Here is a 14,440-nt window from a genome sequence, read left to right as displayed (position 1 = left end):
TGTTTTCTCATTTAGGAGAAAAAGATACCCACTCTGTAATAGCATTTCTTTTTTTTTTTTGTCTTGTCTCTGTAAGTTCTGTTGCGGTTCCATAGAAATTATTTGAATTTGTGAGACTGAAGACAGAAGAGTAGAAGGGCAGCATCAAGTAGCTGTGGTAGTGAAACGTCAGTAAATCTTTGCAAGATCTTTCGTGGTTTCATATGACAATGACGCGTTTCAGTTCAGAATTCGTGTCTGTCAACTGTGGTTATTTACCTCGAGAGCTCCGGTGCATGCTTCCTTTTAAAAGGCAGGAAATGTCAGATTCCTAATTAAAAGTACACCTGTGTCTTCATGCACCCCCTGGGATATTGCTCTCCATCTCCATACTCTAATTTGCCGGGGCAATGCCTGCTGTGTCTGAGTGCCAGCAAACAAAAGGCCTGATTTGCACTTGTATGGTTTCCTCAACAGACCAGATAAGACAGCTGAACCCTCACTCTTGAGGACGTCATAAGACTCAACATTGTTTTTTTGTGTTTCACGTCGTAATCGCCTCATTTGAAAATGTGCACAAAGTTGGCTGCTGGTTCCAGCAACAGAATTACTGTCTCAGGTTTTTCATATCAGAGACTAAGATACAAGATGATTTAAGCTTTATATGTGCAAAATACTTTTCCATTATGACCGTTTCATTCACTTAATCATGAGTAGAGTTTCAATAAATAGGATGATTTTGATTCAAGTTCAAGTCAAGCTTTGTTAAAGGTTAAAAGAGAGAAACAGATCAATAAGAGAAATATAATGCCACTCTCACACATATCGATCTATTCAATACGGAGTTGTGCTTTATCTTTGTGTAAAGCGCAGAAATAAGAAACGTAACAACAAAGGTGGTCCTCCACCGTGTCATGATGCTGATATATAAAATAGGTTGAGTTGGAACTATTTCTGCTCGTTTCTTTGTTGCTACACAGTTGGAGTCAGAATGGGGAACTGTTGATCAGCATACAGAGTACGCTGCGAATTCACCGTTAAACTTCATTCCCTTATTTACCAAACTGTTCTCTTCGGTGGGAAGAAATCCGACTTTTTCTTCTGCTGAACTCAACTTCACTAAGAACTACCTGGACCATCTGGTCTCTGTGGCCTTTAACCTGCCCTGAAGAAACAGTAGGAGAAACAGGATTCTTTATTTTGTCTTTTATTATTAATCCACCTGGTTGGACTGGCAGGTAAACAGAATAAGCTGTTAATGGTAACACTGGCTATGCAGCAATAGCAAAATTTACAAATGGCTTCCTTATAGGATTTGCTTTTATTGCGACACAGCCAAGAGTAGCGATGGTCAAACAATGATTTACTAACCAGTGTTGACGGAACTTTGTTTGTTCAGCATCAAACTTTCAGAAAGATTTGGTTCCTCACGAGGAGCCGTCTCCAAAAGCAAACCCTTTGTTCAAGCTGAACTTAGCATGCTCACCAGCTAGCATCAGTCTCATTACTGTGAATGCAACGAGGACTAACCAGCTGCTAATGTTAACAACAGCCGTGTAGCTAACAGCTCCTTTCAACCAACAAGATACAACCACAAAAACATTTAGAAGCTAAATCTTGTAAATATAAATCAAACAAGAATCTATAAATCATGACAACCGCCTAATGTGGAGAATTCATAATAAATGCTCCAGGGAAGAAAGTTATGAATGCAATTTAGATGACAAAAAAGCAAGTGAGCTTAAGAAAGATGGATTCAATACTTCAAAAAGAAAGGAGAATTATGACAATCAATAAAGGTCTGGGTATCTGATAGAAAATGTGCTTTACATACATGTCTACAATCCCAGAAGAAGGCTCCTAATGAATACTCCTCTCATGTCCTGAATTATGCAAAAGCATTTTCTATTAAAAAAAAAAAAAAAAAAAAAATCACATCAGCTTTGACTTGATAGAATGCAAATTTTGTATTTCCCTCAGGCATTTTTAGGGAAAGTAATTAAGCAAAGGACCCTTTGTCTTCAAAATTCTTTTTGAGTCATTTCAGGATAAGAAGACTATCTGTCAAGAGGAAAGCGTTCATGTACCATTCAATGTGTTGACTTTTTCTAATCTATTGTTCTTCTAGACATTTTCCTCAAAAGTTTTCCAGTACAGCCGGGAGAGTTGAAGGACAAACTGTTCGTGGTTAACGAGGAAGATGGAGGCCTGTCTGATGAGCACATCACCTCTCTGAGGAGGTACGACTTTGTGCCAAAAAACACTGATTTGTATTCATCCCTGATTATACCACAAGTGAAGCTGAGAGGTGAATGACTTTTCGTGCCCGAGTCGGAGGGCGGTTGACGTGCGTTTCCCTCTGGCAGCGCCAAAAACCGCTGGAAACTGGCGGCGTAGCAAATCCACAGCGGAGGTTGTGATTCCGCGGCGCAGTTAGGACCAGAGTGAAACGGGGGAAGCCGCTGCCAGGTCATGTGAGGAAGACGCGCGGTTTGCATAGCAGTCTTCACAAAGTTCTAATGCCAAAGGAAGGATGTCAGAACTTTTTACAGCAGCTTACTAATAAAAGTTTTATTTCGGGCTATTTGTGGAGATGGAAACTATTGGCAAGCCCTCAGGAATATAACACTGAGAGCGGCCCTGATTTTTACCTGACGTTTACTCAGTGGCCCCGGATGCTGACCTCCTGGAAGGCAAACGATCTAATGTACTGTGTGGAGGGTTTTATTTATTCTATGAGAACGTGATATATATTTTAATGCACTGTGACATAAGCCTGAGGAGCATCGTCTTGAGAGAGCCACTCCCCACAGATGCTGCAATATTAATGACCAGTGCCACTAGGGTGGCACATAAACGGGCTCGTGAAAGAGTGTACGCCTTCAGATTCAGGTCAGAACACTGAGGAATGACAGGAAGATGATGACAGGGGTTCAAATTCAGTGCATACGAGTAAATGGCTGTTCCCATCAGCGTCTGGCTGTTTTATAGAAACTGACGAGGACCATCAGCACCGCTTGGCTCACTTGCCTTTCTCTAGACCACACACACACAAAAAAAAAGTCATGGCATCAGTCCATGGGAGGGAGTCAGAGAAAATGGCCCGGCGTAAAATGGAAGGCACACAAGATAGATAAACAACCACCCTGATCGCAACTTCAATTATTGAAGCTAATTGAGAGGCCTACATGTATGTTTTAAATTCTTTATTAACATTTTGCACATGGACTCATGTATTTGCGCGCTCTAAAGCCACACGTGATTTTCAAACATATGAATCACAAACAGAAATGGATCTAAATTATGGCCTGTACTCTCGCTTTGTAGCAGCGGCAGCTTTTCTGTATCAGTCATATTTTCCTGTGTTGCTCCCAACACTTGACTTTGAAACCGCTGAGGAGGAGAGGGGGGTGGATCTGATCTGCCCTGCTCTCTGTGCCGATCGTCGGGCAGGTCGCCATGTGTAGCAAAGTCTGTCAATCACACGGTGTCCACATCCTAATGCACACCCTGCTCTATGGTCTATTTTCCAACAAATGGGACCATCAGTTGGAAAAAAATGAGCACCAAGTTGTATTAAAGATGACGTGAAAGCAGAGATAGAGTCCATAAACTCATTACTGAGGTAATAAATCCAGTCAGAGGTAGGCCTTTTCCAATAGGCTTCAACACAGCCTGACATGCGCAGGATTATATGCTATAAAACAAACTACAATATACATAATTAGAAAATGAGCTTAAACTATGACGTCCCATAAAACTTTGATTCAGACGCTTTTACGAAATAGACCTTGTTTTTTTTTTCTCCACACTTCTAAGGTGCAAAAGAAAAACGTATTCATGGTCTGTAACGCTCAACTCTTCCTGTGGATTTATCCTGAGCTCAGCGCTGTGGTGCAGTAAAGGAAGGGTTAAAAAGTCACAAACACTAAACGCACGGTAAATGTCTGTTCTAGCCGTGTAAAGACCAGAAGGAAAAGTTTATTGGAAATGTACGCACACATCTACACACAGCAAATACAAAGCACGCCTGCGAAATGAGGAAAGGAATCCGGTAAATCCCCGTAACATTAAACCTTTGTGACAAAATAAACATCAGCAGCGTTTGGGCAAATGAAAAATGTGCTTCTTCTGAAAGAAGGATATTGTTTGATGAGATGTGACAGTGACAACAGTCAACAGCTACACAACCAGACGGGGCAGATGTCCGGCCCTGTTGCAGGTTTCTGTACTTTCTTTTTGTCTGTGAATAATATGACGCAGAGAAAATTTAGCGGGGAGGAAAAAAAACAAAAAACGTCGGCTTCTATCTGCTGTTCAATATAAAAACAGTCTTTTCATGATTTGCTGACTTCAGCCCCACACTTATGTGAGATAAGTTAAGGAACTGAAGTCATAACGGCTGAGAAAACACATTTTCCAAGGCGTCTAAAAAGAGCGGTGATATTATGTTTGTTTTTATGTTTCAGGTATATTCCCACAGTGGATGATGTGGAAATGTACAAATCGCACAAAGGGCCGGTGACGGAGCTACACATCGTGGACCGGTACATGATGGAGGTACAGTCCTCAGACCGCCTAACCTGAACTCTAATATTTATTTTGTTGTTACCGCTGAGTTCTACTCATTCAGCCGGTCTTGAGTGAATGATTTTGTCCGTGCGTGTGGACAGGCCGCTTTGTGAAAGTAACACAACAGCAGCGACAGCTAACAGTTAGCTTCAACCACTTTCTCATTCCAAAGTCGTGCTGATCATTTTTGACGCTCCATGAAGTGGATAGTGTCATAAAATGGTCAGTTTAATCACGGACTTCTGACGACGAAGAGCTCTGTGGTCGCTCTCAGCTGGAGCGAAACCATATTTAAAATATTACATTTTATTGAATTTACTTGCAGCCTTCTGACCACAGTGTAAAATCCTTTAGATGTGACTCATAACTTTACAACAAAGGGAAAATCTGATGTCGGCCTTGTGTGGACGCACACAGATTTGGCAATCAGCCAAGTCCTTCCAAATACACATTAACAGGGCTCCTACTGGCACTTAATAGGAAGTGAGATGTCATCAGTTTAAGGTGAAGATCAGAGATTTTTTTTTTTTTTTTGTTTGTTTTTTAAATCTTTGTCGTGCAATATTTATTCATCCCACACATTCTCCCACTAAACTGCAGTGAATTATTAAGAAAATTACGCATTTTTGAATCATCATAATTTCACAATATTTTGTGAGCTGGTGAGAATAACTAAGAGTCGCAGCACCAACACACAACGTTGTCGTAAACTCCGCCATAGAAAGCATGCATCCACACACCTCTGTGTCCAAGTTACTCAAAGCTGTTAGCAAATCTGTTTTCCTTCAGAGATGCTAAAAGTGTCTGATTATCTCACAGCTCTGAAGAACCACTTTCCTCTCAGGACGTCTGCGGCAGACACACGAGTGGAATCCAAGAACAAAATTTTGCACCTCAGAAGAGCATTAGTGTTTGGGCTGACCTTTTCCTAAAACGAGCCGATAAAACCTCATCATGCTTTGCAGCCTGTCACACTCGGGTGTGAAGCGTCGTGCACAGAGCCTGCTCTCGCACTACATTGTTTGGACCTGCACAGAAGCACAAGTGTTGATTTTCTCCGAACTTGCATCTGATATTCTCTGTTCCACATTGAATAGAATGGGCGAATGAAAAATGCATGAACGGAAAAAAAAAAAAAAAAACTGATATTTTGAGGCACACTGCAATGGAGGGCTCTTTTTGAAATTTCACTCGATGGTTTCGCTCTCCCAACTGTGTGTTTTGGCTCTTTCCCTAAATGTTCAATCAGGGCTCATAGCAGGCCACTGCAGTTGGCCCAGTGTTTTCGTCTCATCCATTTGTTGGTGCTTTCGGATGCTCAGTGTGCTTTGGACTATTATCCTGCTGGAGGAGCTGTGGCTGTGACACAGCTCTTCCAACACTGGGCAGTGTGTGGTGCCACCAAAAGCCTTGATAATCCGATGAATTCTCTGCCACCTGCGTAGATTCGAGGCGTCCTGTGCCAGGCACAGCCCAGACGCCCCATAAAGCAACTGAGCGTCCTGCATGTTTCACAGCAGGGGGGGTTTTATTTTGTCTTCTGTGTGCACCAAAAAAAAAAAAAAAAAAAGCTCTATTTTATTTCAATTGTCCACATCACATTCTCCCAGAAAGACTGTGGCTTGTCAGCGAGCAATTTGTCAAACTCCACTCAAGATTTTTTTTCTCTTGGTGTCTTCCTGCATTCTCCTTCACTTAGAAACTCATTTTTGGTCTGTTGTCCTCAAATCTGTTTAGTCCTGTCCTCGGTCCTCAGCGCCATGTATGGTACAGTCTGTCTGTCACGCTGTGCTGAGGAAGACTGAAAACTACTGCGACTCATGAGGAAACATTCACAGCTCAACCTGTTTTCATAGAACATCCATCCATTACATCTATTTTGATGAACAAGTCTATCGTGGCCACGTAGAGGGAAGCGTGCTGGAGTCCCATGGACCTTCATATTAATAACATCAGCAGAGCAGCTACAGGAACATCGAACCGTTTGCTGACGTCCTCACAGGCTTAAGCTTCACCATGCGTGGCATTTATATTCCTCAGTATCTCCTCAGAGATCTCTGGTATTTTCCTCCTCGTCCATGTTCAGTGTGGTGCGCACAATGAGGACAGCTCGCTGTTTAAACAGGCTGAATGACTGATTATGAGGGTGGAGGCACCTGCGATAGCAATCGAAGACAATGATCTGCTTGAGATATCACTACAACAGTGGTTCATCGCCTCCGCTACGGGGTGCCGATCATTCTATCCATCGCAGAAGAGCAATAAGTCTGCTCTTTTCAAGGCTTCTTGTCTGAGTCTCAGGCAGACTGGAGGCGTGCAGGAGTGCATGACAGAAGAGCTTTTAATTTCTACATTAGCCAGAAAGAACCGAGCTTGGTTTCACCGACGTCTAAGGGCCCCGACGTGTTAAGTTGTGTCTTAAATCACGCCCGTCATTTCACTGCGGCAATCCTACAAAGATAAAAATTCCCTCTTACATCTCAAATTAGGTGAACATCTGACATGCGAGGAAACAGTCGACCTGAGATGAGTGTGCACCTGACGGTGTTTAAAGTATAATGATGACGGAAGTCAGTGAGAACACAGTTTTAGCTCGGGAGGTATTAAAGGATAATGCTGTGACCGTGACATGGAATCTTCTAAACTCCCATTGCAAATGTAAAATGTGCTGGAAAATGTGACAAGATGAGGAGTGCGTACTCGAGAGTGTGGAGGATGACACATTACGTTTGTTTGTGGTTTTTTTTTAAGCTAAATGATTTCACAGTCAGAATACACAAAATAACACCACTCATAACTATCCATCAGATCAGCTGCCCTTTGGCTTTTTTGTGAGATGGTTCTTCTGCTCTAGCAGTACTGGCTGACAACGTGGAGTGATTTATTAGAGGTTAGCAGCGACACAAAAGGTCGACTGGGCGGCTCAGCCAATCGCTTCAAGGTGTCAAGCCTCAAGTTTCTGGGGTAAATCAAACCTGTCGACAGGCCCCAAAACGCTCCACTTTCGCCAGAGGTAATCTCACCAAAGAGCCTGAGTCAGTGAGCGAGCTGCAGCCATCCAAGGTATTTCCCTGCAGCTCTGATTTTACATATTTCTGAATAATCCCATGGAAATAGCTTGTGTGATGATGAGGTAATTGCACTCTCTTCTGTATCCACACAGACTATTAAGCTCACCTCTTTCCTCTCCCACGATGCAGATGTGCAACATCCCCCACCTGAGCACACAACTCGACCTGCTGCTGATGCTGAGAGAGCTCCCGATCAGTATGAGTGACCTGCAGCCTGTGAGTTTACTCCATCGCCTGCAGCCCACCGTGTCAAAGATTTTAGTCAGATACTGCTTTAAAAGCCCGGTTTGTTCCCTCAAGCTGGAAAAAAAAATGTTTTAATAAAAAAGCTAAAACCACAGGCACACCATTAAAACACGAACATGCTAATTCATTCCATAATGCAAATAGTAATGCTCAGACGCATTCAGAAGAGAACTTCTGGAGACAAACCAACATTAAAACGTGGATAACTTTTTCCCTCCAGGTTGAGTTTTCACTTTTGAAGTGGCTTCTATTCTATTTGTAGATGTTTCGAAAAGAGAAAAAGGTTTGAGAGGCACTTTAAGATGGAGAGACGAAAAGATGGATCTTAATCAAATCAAGTTCCATTTTCCTGTAGGTGTAAACCATACATACGTGTTTATCTTCATCAGAAACTCAATGAAAATCCACTTTGAGCTTTTCACAATTTAACTTCTTTCTGCAGAGTTCTGGACTCTCATCAAAGACAGGTACTCAAATCAATACAGGGAAAATTAAATATATGTGCATATAAGAAATACAAGGTTACAACATATATATATGTATATATATATATATAAATATCATTATCCAGACCTATTGGTAATACTCTTATTGAGGATTGGTGTTTACTGGCCGTGGGGACTGCGGGGCATGAAGATATTGCAGTAGGAATATCTCTCAGCTCCTCTGTTGTGTTTTATTTATTTTTTAAATTTTATTCTCTCAAGCTTCTGTTTCTTCCAGTCGCAGTGCTTCAGCTCTAATCTCTTGTCTGCTGTCTGTCTGCGAACGAGGAGAAACAGTGGATAAGAACGCTGGCACCATAATCCGTTGATGTCAGCAGTAATTTTTCTTTGTCTAAAAACACACCAACTGTGTGTCGGCACGATGACTCGACAAGAAAGATTAGCAATTTCATTAAGATTCAATTTACTCTTGGCCGTTTCTCTCCGATTTATTAAAAACAACCAAACAAAAAAAAAAAAAAAAAGTAATTTTTTTTTTAATCAAACTTCAATATTTCTGTCGACAGGCATTGCTCTCCAAAAATCCAAAATCCACAGTCTGTGTCGGGGTACAACATGCTCACACACAGAGGTCAGGGTCGTCCCTGTCGCACAATACCTTAAATCCTTTGATTCTCTGACATGACAGACTTTTTAAGGCTCGAACATTAAGGGGGGATTTACTCGCCACCTGTCGGGAGATACTTGAGCGGAGAGAGAGAGAAAAAAAAAAAAAAAAGAGGTTGCTACCTGGGGAATGGCTTTTCACACACCGCGTGCTTGTTGGTGCTAAGATTCACTGCCAGAATGACAGATTTTCCTCCTGACCTGGCTCCTCTCTCTCTGCTGTTCTGTACCCATTTCCAAATACAAATAAGACAATCAAACAAACAGCACCAAAGGCTGTGATGCGGCAGACAGGGAGGGCTCTGGTTGGGGAGGTATCTCCTGAAGCTGAAATGTACCGGATGGGGAAAAAAGCAAATGAAGTTTGATTCAGCACATTTGTTAATCGCACCTTCATTGTCCAATAAAAGTCATAGTGAAACAGAAGTTCGAGCGTCATTAGGCCCGGAAATGTCACACAGGGAAGGAAGAGTATGTTCTCACGTACAAGAAAGGCTACTGAAAAGAAGTTATTACGCATCTGTATTGATCCCACGTTTTGGAATAGTTGCAGTTTCTAACATGCTGTCATCCGTGCCGTCCGATCTACTGCGGCACATGTGGTGACACTCAATCAAGCTGACAATAATCTTTTAATATATATTAAACTATTTTGTCTGATTAATTAGAAATTGGTGGGGAAAGAGAACAGGCCTTTTTATTTTTTTATACAATTTATACCAATAAACATTTTTACTGAACAAAAACGTCAGCTTCCAAAACATTTTAGCTTTGACTATAAAAGTTTCTTCTTTCATATCAGACACTGGCTCACTTCAATAGATGGGTGAAAACTGTAAGCTTCATTTGATCGCCCATATAGTTGGAAGAAGTGTGTAATAGTTGCACCTATTCGGTAGCCTGCACAGATCCGCCTTCCAACAGGCCGGACGTCATGGATGCTTCCCACAGAACTTATCAAAGGTCTCTGTGCTCGTTTTTATGCAGATTTCTATATCAGATGTATTTCCAGGGGAAAGACTTTGAGACTTTGACTAACTGGTCATCACCCATCAGAGACTGATGACTGCGGTGCACACAAATGGGATTCGTCTCCACCCACAGGTCCCTCACCGGCGTGTCAGATCAGGAGGTGGAGAATGATGGCAGAAATGAAAATGTAATACAGCTGTTTCCAAACTGAAATGTCAAACACACCACCTGCTCTGGACACCGAACAGTGCTGTTTTATATGACAGGAGGGGACGACCACCGGCTCCAGATCACGTTCACTTTTCTGGCACAAATTTTGAAATTCTGAACATTAAAAGCGAATTAGATCTGCAGGGATCATGTAACGACTGTTACATGAACGACAGTCGTTTGCAGCGATGTTGCAGATGTAAAGATATAAAGTCGCTGTATTTCGGCTCTCCCATTGTGAGCTGAGCACGGGAAGGTTTTGGGGAAGTTGTTCTTAAAAACAGGAGCATATGGTAAGCGAGTTGTTGCTGGCTGGCACAGATCTCATTTGGACGGGCTAACGTTTCGTCAAGGACAAAAATCCCACAACATCGACACGCTTTCCTCTAACAATCCCGTATTTTGTTTCCTTTTAGTTTTTCCAGCGTGAATCCTCTCCATGTTCAGCCCGGTCTGTTCAGAGCTGGTTAAGCAGGGAAACAGAGATATTCCAGAGGTTTATTTGTAGTTGACAAAATCACATACTAAATAATAATAAAGTCCAAATAACAAGGTCCTGATTATTCTTTTCATGGGATCCAACTGGGCTGTTTATCTTTATAATGTAAAATACAAAAGCCCAGAGCTATTTTTATCCACTTCGTCGGCACAGAAGACCCCAAAAAACAAGCCTCTGCCTCATTCCACTTAAATTTCCTGAAATTGTTTTGAGGAGAAACGAATGCAAAAGCTTGTGTGTGGCCGGATTACAGAAGGAAATGACTTTGCTCTGTGCCCCTGTGTTTGTCTTCCAGCTGATTAACCAGAAGATCAGAATGTGCACGCAGCTGTACCACTGCAGGTCATTTGTTTCCGTGCTGGAGTACCTCCTGGCCATCGGCAATTACCTCAACGACAACGCCGGAAAGGAAAAGGCCAAGGGATTCCGTCTCTCCTCCTTAACTAAAGTACGACTCCTCCGCTTGCTGTGTGACCTTTGACTGAGCTGCAGCACTGGGCTAATAGGACTACTCATTAATATACACAGCGCACATCCTTCCTGCTGCCGTCACTCAGGTCCAGTCCGCGGCTTTGACACTTTGACAGAGTCGCTCGGACAGCTGCGTGACTGTGTCGCTCCCTGGCCACGCTGGAGAAACTAAATTTGGGCAACAGTATTTGAATCATTTCAAAGTGATCCTTCGTTAACTACGGGCAGTCAGCAACTCTCATTGAGCCACAAAGTCTGAGTCCGTTTTCTGGTTTATTTAGAAGGTGAATCTGGACAATTTGGGAATTATGATTATTGGCTTTTCTGTCAAGAGTTATATGAGAAGATCAATTCCACTCATGTTTGTCAAGGAAATATAAAACGAAAGAGCAGCACAGGAGCGTGGTGGTTAGTGCCGCTGCATCACAATAAGAAAGTTGTGGGTTCGGTTCTGTGCGGGTACTCCGGTTTCCTCCCACCGTCCAAAGTTCATTGGCGACCCTGAACTGTCCGTAGGTCTGAGTGTGAGTGGTTGTTGGTCTTTGTCTGTCTCTATGATGGACTGGTGACCCCGCCCTCAAACAGAGTGAGCTGGGATTGGCCACAGCACCCCCCACGACCCGGAAACGGATAAGAGGCAGAAGATGAACGAAAGAATGAAGAAGCAGTTCCATAGTGGAATGCAACATATAGTTAAACAAACCTGATACAGCTTTCAGGGTTCTGAGATAGCTGATGTATGATCAATTTGTGGGGAACAGGACTGTAGAATGTTTGTGTTGTTTCTAGTGCAAAGTGCTTTGAGAAGGACAACACGACCAAGTGAAGGCCATTTAACAAGCTGCTTGAAGAGGCGAGCTGTAGAGTTTCTTCGAGGACATTATTAATTACATTATTTTTTGGAGGAGGGTTTAATTTATTATTTTATTTTGCATGTTTCTTGTTTCGTTTTGTTATTTAAACTTTAAACACTGGTACTTGATGCAGGTCTCGTATATACGAGGGACCTTTAGGGAGTTTCCCTGAGTCTGAAACTTAAACACAGCTCAGAAAAAGACCGAGTATCTATCACAGGAATACACAGGTCAAGCTCGCATTTCAATTCTGCAGTATGGCTGGGATTTTAGAGGAATCATTATTTTATACCAAAATGACAAAACATTAAAGCAATCAGTCACTACTGGCACTCCTCCTACTGCATCTATGAACAAAAATAATGCTGTTCTGTCTTCCTAGCTATAGACTCTGGGTTTTCTGTCCACAGCTCAGCCAGTACCGTGGCAGAGACAGGAAGTTCACCTTGCTGCATGCCCTTGTGGAGCAGATCATGTTGCACGAACCGTGCTTGGCCACTTTTACCAAAGAGCTGGCAGAATTTGAAACGGTCCCCGGAGGTATCTGCTGATCAAGATTTGATTAAAGCCGCACAAAATTATTTGTGGTGCTTTGCAGTCGAGGTTTCTAGCGTGAAATGTGTATTTTCTGTGTTTTTTCACGCACCAGCTTCCGTGAAAGGCCTGACCGCAGAGGTAGACGGTGAGTAGATTTTCATTTTACTACTGTCCCTAAATCTGCTGAAATCTGTGCAATACTGACCCTCCTTTCTTTTTTTTTGGTTTGTGCCAACACAAGTTATTTGGGAAAAAGGAGGAAGTGTGATAGTGGATGATACTGGATCTTTTTTGTAACTGCTGTTTCACTATCTTTTTTTTTTTTCCTAACACCATAACAATCTCCTTGTCTGGGATCAACTAAGATATTGTCTACATGATGACTTACAAACAGTGGCAACAAGTAGAAACGCACAAATTTAAGGGGGTCACACAGGAGACGCAGTCTGATTTAAAGCAGCTATTTGCTTCAGCTCTCAAAGATGATGGATGGTAACCTAGATGTGTGTCTGTGTTGCTTCAGTCCTGAAGAATGAACTGCAGAAAGTCATTCAGTACAAAAAAACCTCCAAAAAGAGAGACGCTGGATCTCATCATCCAAACTTCACCAGAGATTTAAAGGTGAGTTTGCAAACGTTCTTCGTTTATTTTGTTCATTTAAACACCACGAATGACCAACTCAAGTTAAAGCAGCACAAACACGAGAAGTAATCGTGACAAAGAAGCAAAAAATACAAATTGAATGGTTTTTTATGGGATTGCCGTTACTGTTTAAAAATCAGAGATTCAAAAGCATTTCACAGAAGCTCACTGAATGAACGTGACCTTCTGCTTTTCAGGTCAAACATTTTCTGCCTTTAACGGAAAATTTAAAATACCATCATATTTACATTTTTATTTTATTTTTTTTTAGAAATTTTTTTTTTGCCACGTCTCTGGTTTAGGTGCTTTGTATTCATGCTAAGGTTAAACCCAAATGTTAACGATGTAACAGCTGCTTGTGGTTACAGTTCATTAAATAATGTTAGTCTGCAACACACAGGCAGATATCTACACAACTGGGAATGGGATGACTCCCTCTGTGCCACTTGCACATGTGTGGATATTTTAATAATTTTATTCAAATGTGTTAAATCTTCATTCCTCATTAAGAAAAAATGTGATTTTTGTCAGTTATTGTTCTGCGTATTTCTTTGTGTTGGATGTTAACCCATAACCCAAAACTGTGACTGTGTAGTTGACAAATGCACGTAACATGTAACAACGTTTGAGAGAAAACAGAACAAACATGTTTGATTTTTGGCCGTGAAGCGTTTCAGCCCTGTGAGATGATGGCACACACACACGCACTTTACGATGAAACTCAGTTTGAGCTGCGATTCACTGATTAAATCAACATGTGGTGCGGTGAACAATTTAACTCCCCCCCCCACTTTTCCTCTTATCACCTCTAGACAGCAATTGAGAAGTACAACGCAGATCTGGCGGTGCTGACAAAGACTTGTGAGGAGATGAAGAAACTCTACTCCGTCATACTGGTAATCCCTGAGTTATTATTTCAATATCTGTTTTGTACAGCCTCAGAGACGGATGGCACTCCTGTTCCTGTAGTGTCCAGATGGCCCTCTTCAATTATTTTCCATCTGATCTCCTCCAATCTTCGCTGATTGATTCTAACATTTCAGAGGTAGACGTCCTCAAGGTTAGATCTTCTGCACCAGGTGTCCTTGAGGGCTTACATGAGGATTTAATGCATCAGACGGGGATTTATACCGGTGTTCCACGCATGACTTAAGCGCAAACACGGCCGCCAAATACTCTCACGCTCGGTCCTTTGGATAATTTGGATAATAATGGTTAGTGAACAATCTCCTCCGTTTCTTGTTGCCACACGGTGTGAGAGACAAGTTCATCTCA

The 14,440-nt window shown here is 42.1% G+C and overlaps 1 protein-coding gene across 1 annotated transcript in view; it reads left to right on the top strand.

Annotated features, from left to right (window-relative positions):
- Positions 1-14,440, top strand: part of LOC115045978 (formin-like protein 13) — a 29,214-nt gene that overhangs the window by 9,956 nt on the left and 4,818 nt on the right. The window contains exons 9-16 of the mRNA XM_029506011.1: positions 2,108-2,219; positions 4,449-4,539; positions 7,752-7,838; positions 10,957-11,109; positions 12,397-12,526; positions 12,636-12,668; positions 13,047-13,144; positions 13,978-14,061. Of these exons, the coding sequence (XP_029361871.1) occupies positions 2,108-2,219; positions 4,449-4,539; positions 7,752-7,838; positions 10,957-11,109; positions 12,397-12,526; positions 12,636-12,668; positions 13,047-13,144; positions 13,978-14,061 (788 nt within the window). The remainder of the gene's footprint in view (positions 1-2,107; positions 2,220-4,448; positions 4,540-7,751; positions 7,839-10,956; positions 11,110-12,396; positions 12,527-12,635; positions 12,669-13,046; positions 13,145-13,977; positions 14,062-14,440) is intronic.

This window comes from Echeneis naucrates, chromosome 7, assembly GCF_900963305.1.
Source record: "Echeneis naucrates chromosome 7, fEcheNa1.1, whole genome shotgun sequence".
Classification (NCBI taxonomy): domain Eukaryota; kingdom Metazoa; phylum Chordata; class Actinopteri; order Carangiformes; family Echeneidae; genus Echeneis; species Echeneis naucrates.
Note: the sequence above shows the minus strand (reverse complement) of the source record. Positions and strands in the feature narration are given on the sequence as shown.